The sequence below is a fragment of the Pezoporus occidentalis genome, unplaced genomic scaffold, assembly GCF_034315485.1.
Source record: "Pezoporus occidentalis ecotype Australia unplaced genomic scaffold, CSIRO_AGI_Poc_V1 ctg46, whole genome shotgun sequence".
Classification (NCBI taxonomy): Eukaryota; Metazoa; Chordata; class Aves; order Psittaciformes; family Psittacidae; genus Pezoporus; species Pezoporus occidentalis.
This window is the reverse complement of record NW_026915791.1, coordinates 6,643,084-6,662,907: the sequence shown is the minus strand read 5'-3', so window position 1 is coordinate 6,662,907 and position 19,824 is coordinate 6,643,084. Positions and strand designations below refer to the sequence as shown.

The window sequence follows — 19,824 nt, the reverse complement described above, 5'->3', positions numbered from 1 at the left end:
ATACAAAAAGCATAAGACAGCTAGAGAGCATTGGAGTACTTTGTGTGCTGGAATGGAAGAACATTAATCTGGCTGTCTGCTTACAGTCCCCTGCTTGCTTTATGCCTCTGTTCACTTGCTGCTTCTATTTAGCAGCAGAGGTGCTCTGTAGGCACAGACACTTCTCTGTTGTCAGCTGTGAAGAGGTCCAGTTTGAATTCTTTGGCTGCGACATTAAGAGTGCAAAGCACTAAAGACTGAAGGGCAGACAGAATGAACTTGCATCAGAACCCTTGTAAGATGCTGTCCCCTATTTGATTCCTGAGAGTGGAGTACCCTAAAGCCTTGAGTGACTCCAAAACCAGTTCAGTTTCTAAAAGAAACTTGTAACAATATGTCCTGGGTTCAGCAGTATCAGTCATTTTTCTCCTCCTTGGTAGCTGGTGTAGTGCAGTGACTCCAAAACCAGTGTTTTGGTTTGGCAGGACTTTCTCATGCTCTGCCAGGGAGGAAAGCCAGAAACTTGTAACAATATTTAGTGAATCAATGTCTGTATATGAAAAGAGCTCCATCTTCACCCAGAGAACTGGAGGTGGTCCAAAAGTATCTTAACTATTGCATGATAAAGGTGAACTAGAGTCAAAATTGTTTTAGTGCTTTAAAGCCAGCTCTTGCTCATTTGTTTTTGTTCTTGTCTTTATGCTTTAGCAGCTCAGGCCATAGCTCATCTCAATCTGCTATGCCTGGGAATGTGCTAATTTGCAAAGGGATGTGAGTTAACTGGAAATAAGAATCCACAGCTATGTGCTCTATGGGGGTATTTGCACTGTAACTGTTGGGGCATCTGACTAAGCTGCCTGTATAGTTAGCAGAGAAAAAGAAGCTTCTGGTGTGGTTCATCACATGAAATGAGCTGAACTTAGGCGTTCTGAATCTGCTCTGCTGCTGCCAGTCTGTCTATCACTAATTATATAGGGAGCTTTGGAAGAGTACCTTCTCTGTGGATACCTTGGATGCCTAAAATTAGGCAGGTTGCATCCTGCCCTGACAGCTGAAAGGATGAAATGAAGAAGAGGAGCCTGAGCAGAAGGGATGAAATGAAAGTAGCAAAGGTGGTATAAGAAACCAAGCACGGTAAGTCTCCAGCAGCCTGCTGTAATTCACCCTTCTCAGAGCAGGGGGTGGACTAGAGCATCTTCAGAGATCGTTTCCATCCTTGATCTCCAGTGAGTCTCTGAATTGTGTGAGTGCACAGGAACAGTGATGATTGGGTTCAGCATAGGTGAGAATGGAGTTTGTTTTAGCTGGATTAAACATTGTATTTCAGCAGTAGTTAAAAGTGTTTTTCATTGCAGGTATTGGCAGTGGTTGCTAAGCCTGTTGTAAAACCTTGTGATGGCTGTTACTGCAGAGAAAGTCTGGCTCTCAGGGTTTATGTAAGAGAGCAAATGTTACTGGATAATGCTTTGTTACTAGCTTTCTATGAGGATGCTTATTTTGTGCCAAGAGTCTTTCAGTTCCTTTTGGTAAACTGAACCAATAGCTAAGAACCCTTCAGTCACCTACTTACGTAGCATAAGCGCTCATAGGAGGAGTTGGTTTGGATTAGTGGCTGTATGTTATGAGCATAATTTACAACTTTATTTGCAAGTGAGATTAGAATGAGGTCAACTGCTCTGGTCAGAGTGAGTGCAGACCACTTTGTTTTACAGGATATGCTTGATGAGGTCTGAGGTGTCAGGGGATGTTTTGGCTAGTATCTGGCAATGTTACTGCACTGAGATTAGCAGTAGTTGGAAAGATCTGTATGTACTTAAGCGAGCCAGACACTTGTCTGTGACTGGCTGCGTTTTCAAGAGCTGTGAAGATGTCTGCGGTAGGTTGTCCTTGGTTATGCTGCCCCAGAGAGAAGTTTGTTAGAGAAATGTGTATGGCTTTGTCTTCTGTATTAGAAAGCCCTATTAAGGGTTAAGAGGTCCCAAATGCAGAGCTTTGAAACGCTAATTACACTTTTACCAACTTGTCTCCCAGAAGAGGGGATGGTGCAATCACAGGGTTATTGTAACCAGCCTTGCTACATAAGCTTCCATATGTATTTGTGGAAGAGAGTTCAAATGGGAACAGAGTGGTATTCAAAGCCTTGAATTAGGTTGAAACTGTAGGGAAGATTTGTGGATAGTTAAAGGAAGTAGGAATGGAATGATTCTGGGCCAGAGGCAAGATATGTTTCAGAGAAGCCAGGTGTTAAGCACTCTTCAGACCCTAGAGTTCAGTGTTACCAGTCTATTGCTGTTGGCCTTTCAAAGAATCAGGTGTTTGGGATCAATTTGTAGACGTGGAGTGTGACAGTGGCAGTCTCAATGTGTGTACTTGGAGGGCAGATCTTTCCTGCAGTTGCTTTATTCCTGGTGATGATCCAAGCAATGATACATTGTGGGTAAGTGAATATTATTACAGCCTAGAGATTGGATACCTTGGGATAAGTAACGTGCATCCCATTTGCAGTTTATGAAGGCTTGTTTTAGGCACGGTAGTGATTCTGAAAGTGTCTTTGGGGAATTGCACATGAAGCAAGGGAACGTGAATTCCTGTCATGATGACACAGCTCTGAGATGTTATACAGGCAGTACCAGGGAGTATGAAACTGTGGTTATCTTTCTGTATGATCTTATTAAAACCATTGCAGATGGTGTGCAAATCTTGTGTCTGCATTTCAGAAGGGCTGAAAGTGCTGAAGGAAGAATCAGCTGAGGAAAACTTCAGCTATAGAATGACATAAGCTTAATGTACTTAGCTAATCAAAGAGGTAGTAGGTAGTCATTGTTACTTGACTGGTCTGGATATATCTGTGGGGGAAAGATTTCTGATAGAGAATCCTTTAATTCAGTAGACTAAAGGCATAGAAAGATACAGAAACTGATGTCAGACCAGTTTAGACTGGAAAGGAATAGCAGATATTTGAGCAGTGATTTTAGGGGTTGTTTTATTATTCTATTTCTTGAAATACTGTTTCATGAAGTTCACCATTTACTTTATGCTAGCTGACTGCTGAAACAGGTGGTTTTTTTCTAGTTCATGGAGTGTTTAAACTAGCAAAACTGTTGCCTGGGCTCAATTTAAGTTTATGAGCATAGTATTGGTCTCACAGTTCCTGGTATATTTACCAGAGTCTTAATGGGACATCTTTAGTGGTCCCACTTCAGGAGAGGGTCCGGCTTGGTGTTTGTATCACAAGCTGTATTCTGTTCCAGTGCTGCACGTTAGAAGGAAGCACTGAATCTGAGAAAGCTTCTACATTGGATTTGCTAATGCAGGCTGTCCCAGTAAGCCCTTCTTCGTATTGGTGGCTGGGATGCTAAAGCTGGCTTGGAGATTCAGAAAGGCATTGGAGAGAGATGATGTTCTTAAAAGTGAAGAGTGCAGGCTGATTCCTTTTGTGTGCATTGTTCAAGTGATGAATTTCTAGATATCATTCTATCAGAAGGGATAAGGCTTTGCAGAAGTGCTCATCGTCTTGTGGGCGGTGAGGGCCCCTTGGGGACCTGTCTCTTTGTGGGTGGTAAAGCTCACTTAGCCATAAAAGTATTTTCCCACAGCTTCCTGCCTCCTTTTTAAAGGGGGAAAAGATAATACAAGAGTTACCCACGCTGCAGAGCACAGAGGGGAGGCAGGACCTGTGCGATCTGCTGCGCGGAGGGGTAGGAATTCTCTCTGGTCTGCCACGTTTGGCTGTCATCTTTGAAGAGAATAGTCATGACTTTTGCTTAGTGCTTGACATGGGTGTGAAAAGAAACCCAACACCTCAAAGCAAACCCTGAGCCGGATTTGCTACACCCAATATAGAATATCTTCATCAATGGTTTTATAGCCACCCTGGCAAAAAGATGGAGGAAGCTCTTGCTATGGCAACGTAGTTGTATAAGGGATGTGATAGGGATGCTGTGTGCTGATCTCCAGCTCCCTTTCCCAGGTAGATAGGATTGTACTATTGGATCCTTCTGCTGGCTACTCTAGAGGTGTTTTTTATAATTGAGCATTAATGTAGTGCTGTAATCACTTAATGTACACAAATTGAAGGTTGTTGCTAGCTATTGGATTCTGCAGTGATAATTTTCCCTTCACTCAGTATTGTGACCTGAGCTTATGCTTCTGTCCTGCTGCCTTTCCTTGATGATGGGGGGAAAGGTATGGCATGTATTGTAAGGTCAGTCACAGCCTGCCTGCATCTTCAAATGCCACTTTTGGCTCGTGGGTTTGCTCATCCCAGATGAGTTTACCTTCCGTGTGGTTTACCTTAACGTGAGCCACACTGAGAAATTGCCCCCTCTGTATGGAGTTTTAGAACATTCCCTTGACAAGGGCAGAGCCTAGGAAAATAAATTTAGGATGTGGACTTTTCCCAAAACATAAAAGCTGCATTTGTCAGTGGTTTTGAGGTATGGAACATGTGGAAAGTGCACAAGACAGAGAGATTCTTACACAAAACCAGGAAGAGGATCCAAACAGTATTTGTGCAGTAACACACACAGGCCCTAGTCAGGATGAGAGCACGATATAAACTCATACCAGCTTTTAATCTTCTTTCAGAATGCCAGCAAAAGTAGATGCAGTCAGCAGATTTTGTATGCTGACAAATATAAGCAGGAACCAAGGGTGGACATGTACTTCATATACCTCTCTTCCTTCCCACCCTGTTTGTTATTTTAGATTAGTATACCAGCACCTTTGGAGTGGGGCAAAAAGGGAATGGTCTCCAGTGTCTGCAGGAGCTCAGAGTTGGTTTTGAACTAAGCAGAAGTTGCAAGTGAGTGCTACTGAAGGAAGCTGTATTTTGCTTTCTTGAATAGGAGGTTGACACACTCTCCTGCTGAGCTCAGTGTGGGCTGTAATCCAGCAACCCTGGCGCGAAGGAGTTATGTTTCTGAGAGTTCAAAATCAGCAGGAGCCAGGAGCCAGCTTCTATGAATGTAATTGCTCTGGGCTCTTAAGTCCTGCTGAGTTCCCTGCTAGCCTGGCTTCTGAGTCCAGCTCTTGCTGAGCTGGGAGCCAGGTTCACACCTCTTGCTTCAAGCACTGCCTGAAGCCAACCTACCATTTCAGCTGTATCAAGCTGCTTCAACCCACCTGATTTTGCAGCAATGGGTGGGAAGGAGTATGTAGGTGCGGCTTATGACCCATGAGATAACTTCAGAGCTGGCAGCAAGCTGGAAGAAACTGTGGTGGTGTTCATGGTTGCTCATTTGTCTCCTTCAGCATCTTTGAGGGTGATGAGAGTGATAGCAGTGGAAGTCGTTCACACAAGGGAAGGGTAATCCAAGAATCAAAAATGTTATCACCTTTGCTAAGTAAGAGGTGATGGTGATGGTTAGAGTGCTGGTTCTGAGCTTTGACTGGGAAGGGGATCACTAGGAGCAAAGCAGCTTTAGTAGTATCTGGGAGATGGGAGATAGCCTGGAGAGGATCCAAACTGGACTTGTCAGAAAAGGAGAAGTGACTTCTGGGTATTCCTGTGGTGCAGTTTGAGTGCTAGAGATGAGAAGAAAACAGAATGCATTTCCCCTTCTCCCACTAGGTATCCAGAGTCTCTGAGGAATTTAGAGATGCAATAAGTTAATGCATGTTTGTGTTGTGAGAGGAAAGAGATCATACAAATGTGTTCTGTCAAACTGCATGAAATAGGAAGATGGGGAGAAAATCACAGAGGCAGGTGGAGTGCTTAGGAGGGTTAGGAAGATGCTTCTGTATGTGGTGGGAGGAATTGCAGGAAGGGAAGGTTGAAAGGATGGAGGAAATAATGTCACTTTGTAATTTTCTTATAAGCAACTGAGATTGTGCACAGAGAAATGGAGGCTGGAGGAGGGGAGGGTTTGAGGAGTGAGTCAAAGGTGGTGATGAGGCAGCTGGGATTGCAGGCGTGGGTTTCAGTTAAGCTGGTGAAACACTTTGTCTTCTCTCAAACAATTGTTCATATTAGCATTCATGGTGTGGGCATGCATGCACCCATCCATGTGATGTCTCCTGGTGTGCTGCACACACAAGTTGTTTGAGGATCTGTCTTTTGGTTCATGACAGACCAACCCCGTCAGCTTTGTCTGTCTTACCTGAGGTGCCATAGCGGAAGTAGAAGAGAAAGGTGGTACAGGGGAGGGAATTGGTCTGGTGACGGTTTTCATCACATCTGTCTCGCAATAGATGGTGGAATAAGAACGTGTCGGGTAGGTCAGCGAGTGAGCTATTACCTAACTTCTGCTGTCCTCTAACTTGCGAGGCCTAATTTTATAGTCCCCAAATACAGTTTTAGGACTGAGAGGCCATCTGGAGTGCTCATCGTCTTCTAGGCTCTGCCACTGCCGAGTCTTTGAGCTGGTAGGAGCTGGACCACTGTCTCTGCTGCTGTGAGGATGAAATCTTGGAGTCTCTCACCGCAGTTTCTTTTTAGTTTGTGACCCCAGCCTCAAGTAAAGCCTGGCCTGCTCCATGTCCTGATGGTGTCTAATCTATAATCTCACCACAAACAAGTAAATAGATTGGCCTGTTTTCGTCGCCTGAATTTCCCTCCGCTCTTGCTTATACATGCTGTGTGGAGTAGCTGTGGTGGTTATATTGTACAGTAGCTTCTTGGACAGGTCTGCTTAGTATCGTCCAAAGTATTCAGAGCTAATTCAAGATAGATTTAAGGTCAAGTCTGTCCGAAAAAGAGATAAAACCCATCTGAAGCATCCATCACTTGTGCAGCTCAGGGCCTGTATGCCGAGCAGCTGGGATGCACTTCGGCTGCCCTGAGCTTAAGCCTTTTGTTTTTCTGTGGGTAGCTTTGACTTTTAACATTCCTTAAAATAATGGGATAAAGTGTTCGTCTCTTTTGTAATTGGAGTGGATTGGACCCGTCTGGGTTGAGCTCGTCTGGGGCACTGATATGCAGAAGTCATGGCAAGGTTGTGAGTTTGGCTGAACTCCTTGGTGCAGTCCTCCTGCCCTCTGCCTCTGGGAGCTCTGACACTGTGCCACTATCCTGAATGTTACACCATTACAGTGACTCTGTGTAGAGATCCCTGTGGATTTGCCGAGGTGATGGACCCTGCTTTGTGCATTAAAACTAGTGGCTGATAAGGAATGAGTCTTGTTTCCATTGCCAAACTGCCCTCACAGCATCCTCCATCAGCAAGTATTCAAAACATTGGGAGTGCCAAGTACTTTCTTTGCTGTAGGTTTCTTTGTTCTTTTCTGGTTGGAACAATGTGATGTCCCCAGTGTGTTCTTCCAGCCTGGTGCTTCCTCCTTTCTATCTCACCATGCTTTAAATTTAAACTCCCTTCCCATTAGTTAAACTATTGTTAGATTTTATGTTTTCCCAGTTTGCTCATTTTCTGTTCTTGGTTGTCTCCCTGTTCACTGCTGTACCCAGAAAGCAGCAAGCCTGGCTGCTTACTTCCCAGTTCCTGTCCTGCCCTCTCTTCTTTTGCTCATTAAGTTAGTGATACCCCATAAATTGCTTCCTTTAGCAATGTCTTTCTAGCTTCGTATTCTCTACGCAAGGTTAGTGCCTGTTTTCTTTACAGACAGTGGCCCACTGGTCTGAGAGTACAGCACACCCTTAAAATACATTGCATAAATGCCACCTGTCAGATCTTCATTTGCCCTAAGACTCTGTTTATCATAGGGAGTTTATTTAAGTTGTCAGGACCTGCATTCTTATTAATGGAAGTGCATTTTTCTCTGAAAGCTTGTGGCTTTGTCCTCCCAGACAAGTACAGATTCAGAACAGACAACTATTTCCTCAACAAACTTGTCCTGTTCACAGGATATTATGATTGTGAAATGTAATCAACCATTCAGTGTGTTTAGCTTAGAGCTCTGTATTGTGGTGGTAACTCAGCCTGTGTCACTAAGCTGACACAGCATTTTCATTGGATGCACAGGGCCTGTGCTGTAATACAGCAGTCCTGAAATGTGTTATTAAGGATATAAGAGTTTCTCAAGTCTTCATTCATTGGCAAGTACAAGGCTTTGAATGTGTTTGTGTGCTTGGAGCTTTTATTAATACTGCGTACTGCTCTTCCACAATGCAGTGTGGCTGCTGCGTGGAAGCTTGGTGGTGGTGTGTTGATAACACAGCTAAATCTCAGGAATTCAAACCCTTCTAGGGAGCATACTGCTTCTTGGATTAGTGAAAGTTTGTATTATTGCAATGTGGTTGTTAATAAGGCATGCGTGTGCTCTACAAAGATACTGCTGAGGCGTTTTTTTCCACTGCAGATGAGTGTTTTGGCATAAGACACACACATTTAAAGTTGTGCTAAGCACACATTCTTGCAGTTAGAGCTGCAGAGGCGGTAGCAGGCATTTGGCTTGCTGGTTTGTTTGGTTTAATAGGGTTTCATGTTGTTTAGAATGCACACTCACAATAAAAAAGGCTCTTCTGTGTAAAAGCAGTTTCACTTGTTATTTTTGCACCTCTTTTGCATCTATCTGTTGGTGTAGCTATATTGGTTTGATGAGAGTGCTGTTACACTATTTGAGCCTCTCCTCAGAAGAGGAATTATTCAATGTGAATGGAAACTGAGGCCACACTGATTTTTAAGCTATGGAGTTGATGGGAAAGTGTAACCTATGTGGAATATGGGCTAAAGTTGGCATGTCTTGGCAAATGGTCCCTACAAGAAAATCTCAGGAAATTGCAGGAACTCTGAATCATCTAAAATCACATACTGTGGTTTTGGCAAGGCTGGATTAGCTCAATACTGCATTAGCATCTAGGTGAGTGAAGTGCAGTACACCTAGTAGACAGCATGGGTGGTGTGACGACTGTGGAGGACACAGGCATTAGCCTTGGGTGGGAAGTATGTTCTGGTTAGGCAAGGACAGCAACCCTGTGAAGGAGTGGTTTGCTGCTGCAGTGGAAATATTCCTCTCAATCCAGACAAACTCTGCTAGACCAGCAAGTTAACTTCTTTAATGACTGTTGGAGGCAAAAGTGTCTTAAGAACATAATGATTCAGTTTCTCTGTGCCTGTGTTACCAACCAAGGCATTGCTAATGGAAAGGCTGAATGTGGATATGCCAGTGGGACCTTGCAACTTTTAATATGGTAAGAGACCTGGCTCTGGGGATGCAGACAGGGAAATAACCCTTAAAAGTCAGATGTTTGTAGCTCTTTCTGCTTTGACATACATTAGCAATATCTGAAGACTCTGCCCACCCTGGGTCACATTGTGCAATGAGCTCAGATGGGCTCTTGTGCTGGGAGGGCTGTTTAAGCAGGAGGGGAAGTTTGGGAATGCAAATCTGTGTTCCCAGTATTATAGCTCCTTGGGGAAGTTTATGTCCTTTGGAAATGTGGCAAAATGAGATAGGAGTTTTGGAGACCAGAGACCTTAGAGTCTGGTGCCTGCTCGCAGCTGCTTGATGGAAGGTTCTCTCCCCTTTGTCTAGTCTCTGCAAGACTCTCCATCCGCGGCAGTTAGGATTAGCAGGCACATTTCATGCTCTGAAAAGTCAGAAAGGGAAAGAAGAAGGAGTTCTACAAAAGGCCATGCCTGCCAGGCACGGATTTCACTCTGGTTTTGTGCAAAGAATAAACACAGACGTGAAGGTTAAAAAGCAGACTTCCAGCAGCAGTTAATGAAGGGCTTGGTAATGATGCAAGGGATTTAGTATGGGAGAGAGCGGAGGCATTGCAAGGGGAAGAGTTGGCAGAGGGAGGAGCCCAGGCGATACACAGCACAGATCAGCTATTGAGACCTTCTTAGCTCACCTTCCCTGGGATTTTGTGAAACCTAAAATCTGTCAGGAGAGAAATGTAGCATTTTCATTTGGAGAGTCACCTGCTGCTTCTGGAAGCTTAAAAGGAAAGAGGGCAGTGAACATGCCCTTGTGTATGAGTTCAAACAGAGGTGAAGGAAGAGAACGCGTTTCTTTAGAGACTGCAAAGTTCAGCTCTCTCCTGCTCTTTTCACCTAGTGCTGTGCTCTGGCCTCGGTTGCTTTCCCACCCAGTTTAATTATGAAAAACACTTTTCTATTGCAGGTTCAGTTGCTTGGGAGCTGATTTCAAATGTATTACATGTTTTTTGGGGTAGATTGATACAGATGGAGAAACGACTGTAACCCAGATTATTATTTCTCCTCACTCTGACAAAGTAAAATTGTCTTTATTTACCCAATATTTTCCAATAAATAGGTTTGTGACTCCCATACTAGGGCAGTAACCGATGGCTCTTGTAGCTGATTCTGTAAGTATCAGGATTTTATGGTTTATGAAATAACAGAATTTAGGAAGAAAGCATAAACCCCTATCTCCCACCCTTTACTCACTGTTTTTTGTTAGGGCTTCTTCATGCATGCCGACAAAATCCTCTAAAAGACTGCAAACATGCAGAAAAGGTCGAAAGAAAACATTAGTTAAATAAAATGCAGATTGGAATGTATTTTTAGTGCTGGAATGTTTTCCCTAAAAGGCTATACTGTAAGAAACATGTTTTACTGCTTGAATCATATGGTGGTATGAGGCATGCTTTTAACACATGCTGCTGTCACATGGAAATAAAGAAATGGTCTCAAAACAAGCAACAATGTCTGCAGAAGCCTCCTTTAACAGCTCCAGCAATTAGCTGGCTGGAAGACTGCAGCCTTGACTCCCCTTCCCTGCAAGGTGCCCTGATGAGAAAAGAGAAAGCTTGTTTACCCATTCACTTCTCAAACAACTTGTGAATTGTTTCAGCTCGTGGTAACAGATGTTCCTTTCTGTTTCCATAACCTTTTCCTCTCAAGCTCATTTAATGATGCAGCATCTCTGTTTGCAGGAAGATATCTAGCCTAATAACATTTATTTCCACCTGTGTGCTTCATGGAACAGCTCCACTGCTTTATACACCATTCCACTGCTGTACAGTGTCAGAATTCCAGGAGTCTCACGGTGGTCCCTAAACAAATAGGGTTTTGCTGTTTAAGATATGCCATTACATAGTGTAAAGCAGTCAATAGAGTGGAGCCTTCCCATGCACTGCAGCTAAAAGCATCATAAATGACAAATGAGAAAACAAACAGCTGAGCCTGACTAGTCCTTGTTCATAAAGGTTTTCTTATAAATTAAAAATCACACTTACTGGCTTCTTTGGAGGTGTAGCAATGTAAAAGCACTACTGAGACTTGCAGCTCTGCTTCTTCTGGCAGGGATTTGGAACTAGATGATCTTTGAGGTCCCTTCCAAGCCAAACCATTCTCATTCTGCAACCAGAATTTGAGGCTTCAGTCGTCTGGTGAATTGTATTTACTATCCTGCAAGAACAGAATTTTCAGCTATGCAAGTGAAGTGTCCTCTGAAGAATAAGCTAAATGACTGTGAATCAGTTACAACGATTATGTTGTGTTCAGTTGCCAAATTCAGGCTCTCACTTGTCTCATTCACCCCTGCTCCTCTCCAGCAGTTGTAGAGCAGTGATGTTGCTCTCATCACTAGGGTGAGGCACGGGTAAGACACTCTGGTATGCCCACAGGTCAGATGGTATTTCTCTTAACCTGTTTTGGAGTTTTTTTAATGGCATGAGAGATTGTGAATTGTACAGATAAAAAATAGTGTGCAAAACTTGTTTTAAATCCTGTCAAGACTTCCATTGTGGCAAGGCTGTACTCAATGTGATGATTGGTAGTGATTTAGTAGGTAGAAAAAGGAATTCCTTACAATTCATTTAGTTGGCTTTTTTTGTGTTCAGCAGTGCATGTTTGATATTGGGTGGTTGCAGGAAGTTCTTGGCAAGCTGGAGGCTTAGCCCATGATCTGTCCTTAACAGTAGCTGAGAGGGTTGAGGTAGCTGCAGCAAGGAAATGAAACTGCTTGTTCATCATTGGTCCCCTTGAATAGGATGAAGACTTTCTAACAGTGACATTTGCTTGCTCCAATGTGTATATGCAAAGGCTGTGATAAGATACCTTATTTGTCACCAAGGACAGCACGGGGTTTTCCTTGTCTGAGAGGTGTTCTATGTGAGCGTTGCTGGGGCTCAACTCTTGCTGGTTCTGGAAACTCACCATGTGGTTTCATATCTCATGTTCCGAGCGTAGCAGGGTGACACAAGCAGGGGCATCTCTGTAGGGTGAACAGTAGAGGAGCAGGAATTCTCTTTCTTAAGGAGAAAAATGATCAGCTTGCTTGGTGAAGTGCAAACAATTCAGTTAAGAGGGAAATGCATTTGAAAAGGACTTTAACTTCTATTTTCCCTGAGGAAAAACTGGATCCTACCATCAAAGACAAACACTTCCCAGATGCATTTCTGTGTTAATTGTCATGATCAGACAAAGGAAGTTCTCTAATGTTGGGAAGATGTCAAGGAGCCATCATGACTGTACTGTAGATGGAGGCTTTGGGCAGGGCATTAATTGTTTGTGTTTCCTGCAAATAAACCGATTTTCCTTTTGAAGCCTGAAACTTGTGGCTGGAAAATTCGCTTTCCTGTATGATGCTCGTATTGTTCACATTGTGAGTGAAGCCCTTGGGCACTTGACTGAGCCCCTTTTATGATGGTCATCTTCGCTACCTGCAGCTGAGGCCTGCTGAAATTCCCATCGCTGATAGGACTGTGGAACTCGGCATGCTAAGCATCACCCCTTTTAAAAGGAAATTTTGCAATAGGAATGAGCATGAATAGGAAATACTTTGTACATCTGGGATAAAGGAAAAATAATAGTCCTTTGAAGGGTTCAGCCTTCAGAGAGCATAGACCTCTCTGAGGCTTTCTCAGTTGACATTGAATCTGTGCTGAGCTACTCATAGTAACGTTTTGTGCATCCATTCATGAAAATCCTTTTGCACACTTCCTATTTACAGCTTGCTGGTACATTGAAAACCAAGCAAAATAAATCCTTGAAAATCCCAGGTTGCTATGCGTACTGTTTCTACAGCATTAGCCCAGTTTTAGATACTTAGCTCAGCCACTTCAAAGGCAGTGTCTTCGCGGTAGCATGAAACAGAGATTTGCTTGGACTTGTCAAATGCTTATTCAGGATTTAATGTTTCCTGTGATCAAAGGTAGTCCCCAAAACCAGCCTGCCCCATCAAACACTTCAGGGGCAGAGATGTGCAAGAACCTGTACATCTCCACTAGGGCTGCAGAGATTAGTAACCACATTTCAGCTGAATTCAAACTGGCTGAGAGAGTCTGGTGTATTTTTGCAGCAAAGAGCTTTAGCCTTGGTTTGCCAAGTTGATCTGTCTTGTGTTTTGGGCTTCCTGGGGCGTGTATTGTAGTAAATCTAGAACTAGTAAATGTAAAACTCATCAGCTGTGATAGATCCTTTCTGCAAGGGTAGGATATCCTCAGTATCATTAGCTATGGTTACAAACCAGCTCATAAAGAGGTAATTACTTTTCAAAGGTACTCATGCTTAAGCATGCAAGTACTAATCTAGGGGGAATTTTATACTAGGGCCTAATCACTGTCTCCAGTTGAGTCACAAATTAGCTCAGGGACTTATCCAGCTTCCTCAAGCTTATCTGTAAGCATCTTAATAAATTTTTCTCTTACTGTGAGGGGACCTGCCAGGCACTAAAAACCTAGAGGAAAGGATATAGTCTAGAAAAAAAATGAGCTCTGGTTTCTAGTAAATACACGGGAAAGAAATTCCCACAATATGTAGATGATCCATATTCTTGAAACTTGTACCCCAAAGCCTGTGTAGCTCTAGAGTATTAGCTCTTCCTCTGAGAGCCTGATAGTAGTAATCTGGAAGTACCCTGCTGTTCACCGAGAGAGTGCTGGAGTGCCATGGAAAGTGGTTTTGCACCGCTTTGTTCTCTTTCAGTCTAAACTCACTCAGGCTTGCCTGGCTTGATTCATAAATGAGCAATAGCTGACTGGGAAAGGTTCATTTCTCCACATGCCAAGATGAGTTGGACCCTCAGAGGGGATTGAGACTGACGGGTAAATATCTGTCACGTGTAGGTGGCCTATAAGAAAAGATTTGAGGAATTTTTTTGTGAAGTCTTTGTTAAGACTTTTTTCCCCCCACTCTTTAAACTCTCTTGTCATGTGCTGAGTGGGGGTGGATGGAGATCGGGGCGGTGAGGGGAGAAGGGGGGGGGCTGCTGAAAGCATTTATCTTCATTTCTGCCATCACCCAGTGTTTATTACGCAGTGATAGACAGACGCAGGAAAGCTGCCAATCAAACCTACGTTCACTGCATTTCAATTGGCCTTTGCTTTAGATTTCAACATGTTGAAATCCACATCATCTCTGCGGTAAAAGGTCCTTCTGTTCTTGGGGTGACAAGCCCAAGACCCTCAGGTACCCACTGCAGTCACTTATGATCCCATCAAACAGTGGAAGACCCAGGAATCAGGACAGACTGTCAAGCTCTTGGTGAGAACTCCTACTGTAAGAGCTGATGTGCTGCTGCCCACAGTTAAGAAGCTGAAGTGTGTCGTTTGCCCCCAGGTTACACTAGAACTTAAAAGGCAGCAGCACCTTCTTCGGATCTCAGCCAGGCTGAAACCCTGACTGGGCAAAGCTGGCTGAGAATGAGTTATCACACTGAATGGTGAACAAAGCTCAGTAGTGAGGATTTTAACTTTCTTAAGCTCCCCTCCATGGCCTCCAGTCTTACCTATTAACCAATGGATAAAGCAAACACCAAAGGTTTGGATAGCATAGTTGTGTACTGGGGTGTATTTTCCTCCCTAAATTAAAAGCATGCAAACATTTCAGACATTCAATCATCTTTGCTGTAGGACAGTACATGTGGGAGGCTTCTGGCAGGACTTGTGATACAAATATTATTCCACTTTGTTATATGAAGCTACATATACTTTAATAATTACGCTTCTTAATCATGTCATTAGTATAAGTAGAGGTAATTACTTAAAACTTTGTAGATCATGGATTTGTCATTAGCGTGAAGCACACAGATCTGGAGCCTTTGAAAAATGGACCAGATCCTTCTGAACATGCACCTTTCTCTCTCTGCACTTTCTTCCCTGTCTCCTATCTTTTTGTTAAAGGTATAGGTTACCTGAAGCACATGCATTTGATGACTTTTGCTGGGCTCTCCCATAGATGGGAATGCTGCTTTCCATTGTTAGCTTTTCCATGTAAGATGTGACCCCCTTTGGAGGTGATGTGAGGTTTAAATGAACACCATAAGTAACCTGAAGGTTCCGGGAAAAGGGGTGAGAAGACCAGAATCTTTACAGGAAAATAATCAAATCCATTTGCCAACAGCTTTTTTTATAGCACTTGTAGCAGTAGGTGCACGAGTAGTGTGAGCCAGATGAACTTGCTGTTTGTGGAGCACTTAGGGATGTTGCTAGGCTTCTACGATATAGAGGGAGCACATGCTTACTTTCCTATGGTATGTTATTCTTCAGTTTATGTATTACTTGCTATGCCTACAAAGGTTGTTCTTGTTGCAAGACTAGGTGATGATTTTGTAATGTCTGTCTGTAATGAGATCAATATCCTGGAATTATATGCCCTGAATCTCACTTCTGTTGCCTGTCTTTGCAGAGTGTGTTCTTTGTCTGATTGAGTCCCATAAAAGTGATGTTAGTTACTGTTCCCCTGCAGCAAGTCCCACTGCTTGATATCTGTACAGAAGCTACTTTGCTGTTTTCCACCTGGTGGCTTGAGGCAAGGCTGCCCTTGTGTACCAAGCAGGGGCTTGCAATGAGACTTTGAAAGATGAAGCAACATAAAACTTAATTGTCCTTCTTCCACTTCTAGTTATAAAATGTAATTTCGTTAATGCATTGAATCTGCTTTCTCCAGCGTATATCTTTTGTTGAGAGAAACCCTTTGTTTTGGGGGATATGGAGAACAAGGCCTTGGGCATATGTAGAGCAATGGAAATGTCCTTAATTCTGCTCTCCAAGTGATATGTGCATGTCTGACAGAGGCAGATACAGAGACGGAGCAGACCCGTGGTAGAGGTTTGTTGATTGCCGCAGGCCTGGCACAGCTGGGTACACAGTGTAGAGCTCTCCCTGCTCACAAGTCTTGCTCTTGGCAAATTTCTGAGCTTTCTCCAGACCTAAAAATCAGGACTTGAGACAGCTTATTGATGAAGAGAGGACTGGCAGCAGCTTCTTGGTGTCTTTATCAGCGCCAGTCTAGAATTTGCTTCCTTACTTTATCTCTGCCCATCTTGTTCTTTACTTTGCAGGGAAAACATAAGTCCTGTTTGTGTGTGTGTGTGTGTGTGTGTTCAGGCCATTGTTTTACAAGCCTGAGTGCTCTGCTGGGATTTGATAAGTAAAAATCAGCTACCCTATCCTCCTCATCTTCCTCCACACCGCTTCATTCGCTGGCAGTCAGTAGGCTTTTAGCTGTCAGCACAGGCAGCTGGCCTGCTGTGTGCTGGAGAAGTGATGTCTCTTCCACTGCTGCTGCTGTGGCATCAGAGTCCTGAGCCAGCTCTTCTGGGAGAGTGAAGCCGCTGACTTTTCTGTGTGTTTCCCACCGGAGACAGTGTGGAAGTGCTGAAATCCAGACTGGGTAGACACTGGAGGCTTTGCTTTTCCTTATTTGTACTTGGGGGTGATCTTTGTTTGAGCTCTGTTATCAAATTCTATCACCTTGAGTTTCTCTGGCTGCCAGCATGCGTGTGTAGCACAATGGTTGCACGTAATGAAGGCCTTAGAGACTGCAAATAACATGAAATTTTTGACTCTAGTGCTGCATAGAACTGTATCTTCCCTCCACTTGTCTCCCTAGGGATTGCATTTAATGCCTCTGAGCTGTCTCTAATGTATGCTGACTTAAGTTACCAGTGGCAGTTCGCTTCTGCCTGGGAAAACGCATTGTTTGTGCTAGTTTCTGAAGTATTCTGCTTAGCCTTCTGCTTTGGGCTGTTGCCCAAATCCTTGGGTGGTTAGCAAGGGTCATGTTGTTTGCCTGGAGTCAGGGCAGCCCCTGCCTGCTGTAGGTTGGGCCACCCAGAGCAGCAAAGGGCCAGCTCATAGGTCCTCCAAATATTTTCTGTTCCAGTCTTTACTGCGTGGCAAATGTTGTAGGCAACCTGTATCTTCTAAGTGGAGTTTATGGTAGTAGCAGGGATTATGTTCACAAATGGGTGTGATTTGCCACGGCAGTGCTTTTCCTTAGTGTTTATTCTGGTCTGCCTTCATAGGTGTACTAGAAGCTTCACTAGTACCAATAAGTAGAATACATTTGCATCAAATGAATTGATTTGGGTTTCTGCCTTGAGTCTGGACAAGTCTTACCTCGTCAGCTTTCTTTTCTTTCAGAAATGTGTTTCAGGAAGGTGCTTCCCTACTTATTTCCTATGGTTTATTTTGCAGGTGTTGCTATTTCTGTAAATAAGGTTTCTTTAAGACTCTAGAGTTTTGTGTAATTTTGCCAAAATGCAATTTTGAAAGGGTTTTCTGGTTTTGTCTCCCCAGCTCATCTCTGGATAAACTTCTGAAGGTTAAATTGCTAATCATTTCCCCTTTTGTGTAGGTGCTGTGATTGGGGATGGACAGTCAGCTGTGGCCAGTAACATTGCCAACACAACCTACCGGCTCCAGTGGTGGGACTTCACTAAATTTGATCTGCCTGAAATCAGCAATGGTAAGCTGGAAAGGACACCAGTACTTCTTTTAAATCTATACCAACCACAGCTCTAGGATCTTTCAAAGGTAGTTGTATGTTGCAAGCCTCGTATTGTTTGATGGTCTTGTTGCATTTGGAACATTAAAATACTCAGCCCTTTGAGAGAGTTGACTAAAAGCATGCGGAGCTCTTTCTGCTCTGTCTGGCTTGTGTGTTCTTGCTATCAGCAAATCCGTGCATAAACAGGTTTTTTTTGTCAGCATTTTTATGGGAATATACAATCCTCTTAGAAGAATTGTGTCCAATCTCCTTATTCTTTTATCAGTTTTCTAGAAGGATATTGTCTTTATACCTTTGTTAAGACCTGCTAATGAATTGGGTCTGAATTCTCCAAGTTACTGACATTAGTGTGGGTTAAAGTACTGCTGTACTTTCTTGGAATCAGGACCCTGGTCTGTTACTTACCACAGTGTTGCAAGCCAGGAGAAGTAGATGAAGCTTTTATCCTTTTACAAAAGCACATATTTGTCCCGTATCTCAGGTGAAAGCTGCTTCTGAGTCAAGAATGTGGGCAATATTACTGATTTTATATATATATATATATATATATATATATATATATTATGTATTTTTCTCCTTCCCTTTGTGAAAATCAGACCATAATTCTATGTATGTTCTATGGCATAAGCTAGCTCTCACACTGAAAGAGATTTCCTTATGCATGCACAAACATATTTGATGCATGTGGTCAGCTGATCAAGGAATGACTTTTTTTGGGCTAAAACTAACTTGACTAGAAAGACTATTTTTAACCTAGAATGGTATCCTGATATAGCTTCCTGCACAGCTGCAGAAATGTTTGTGGCAGCCTGGGATGAAGATAGGAGGTAGATATTCATGATCTGGGCTTTTTTTGTACAGTGATTTTTATCTTACACCATTTCTGTGCACATGACAAATTCATTGCTTGACTTCTCAGCAAAACCAGATTGGGTTCTGCTTTAAGGGACTGACTTTTTTAGGGAGAGCAAAGATTCTGTTTTCAGAAAGACTTCTGCTTTCACTGGTGGCCATTGAAATGAATTAAGAAAAAGTTTCTCCTAGTCTCAGTTCTGTCTGCTCTGCAATTCTAGAAGTTACATATGTGACAATAGAAGCCTCTGAGGGGTACTGTCCTGTTGCTTAACAAACCCACGACAAGAGCACATGCAGTGACACCATAGCAGCAGACATGTGGGGAATTGAAATCACAGAACCACAGGACGGGTTGGGTTGGAAGGGAGCTTTAGGGATCACCTAGTCCATCCCCATCCATCCCTAGGCAGGGACATCTTTAGATATATCAAGTTGCTCAAAGCTCCTTCCGCTCTGATCTTGACCGCTTCCAATGATAGGGCATCACCAACTTCTCTGGGCAAGCTGTATGGGGCCATTTACCCCCGGTCCTTGGGAAATCAGAGGAGCTAGGGGAAAAGCCACCACCCCATTATGAAAAGCTTTCTTAGCGTGGTGTTCCTATGGATAAAGCATCTGGTGTTTCTGTCTCATCTCTTCACACTGTATAAAACAATGTGGTGTGATGCTTATAGCCTGCTGGGAAATAAAAGCCCTGCTTCTAGATGGTAACCCTCAACACTGTAAAGGGGGAAAATGCTTTAAATTTTATCCTTGAAAACCCATTCTGTCTCTTGGGAAAAAGCTCAGTGTATTCTTGAAAGTCAAATACTATGTTGAACTCATGTGTAAGTGCTTTGATGTGTCAAACTCTGAACTGCCAAACCTTGTAGTACCAGTGTAAAGGCATAGGCTGAGGATCACTGCTGAAGGCAAAGTTTTGCCACGTGGTGGCAATACTTTCTGTGGTCCAGCCACACTCTGGAACAGAATAAAGATGAAGTCAGAAGAGGAAACATCTTGCTGCTGACTTAAATTCTCTGGGACTTCTCTGCAAACTTCTGAAGTATTTGAAGAGTGCTACAGCTGCTAATAGCTTTTTATAGCTTTGGGGGCTTTTGGCCTCATCTGGCTGTTGAGAAGATTTAAGATTTAAGAAAAAAAAGCATAAGATGTTTGTTTATAATTTATGGAATCCCATGGAAAATAAGAACCATCTGCTCCTCAAGACATCAATATTTCAATCTTCTTCCTCTGCCCTACCAGGATCCTTCTATTCTGAAATAGCTTTTAATTAGCTGGAAATTGGCCTATGGTTCCTGTTGTCACTGTGCCCTTCTTGCAGGCAGGATTCCTGCTATAAGCCCATCCTCAGTCCATCTGACTCCCCACTTTGTGCTTCATAGTA

The 19,824-nt window shown here is 43.2% G+C and overlaps 1 protein-coding gene across 3 annotated transcripts in view; it reads left to right on the top strand.

Moving 5' to 3' along the window:
• AMBRA1 (autophagy and beclin 1 regulator 1) overlaps nucleotides 1–19,824 on the top strand; it is a 130,540-nt gene that overhangs the window by 60,148 nt on the left and 50,568 nt on the right. For all 3 annotated transcript variants that reach the window (XM_062635807.1, XM_062635806.1, XM_062635808.1), the window contains one exon: nucleotides 17,430–17,540. In XM_062635807.1, the coding sequence (XP_062491791.1) occupies nucleotides 17,430–17,540 (111 nt within the window). The remainder of the gene's footprint in view (nucleotides 1–17,429; nucleotides 17,541–19,824) is intronic.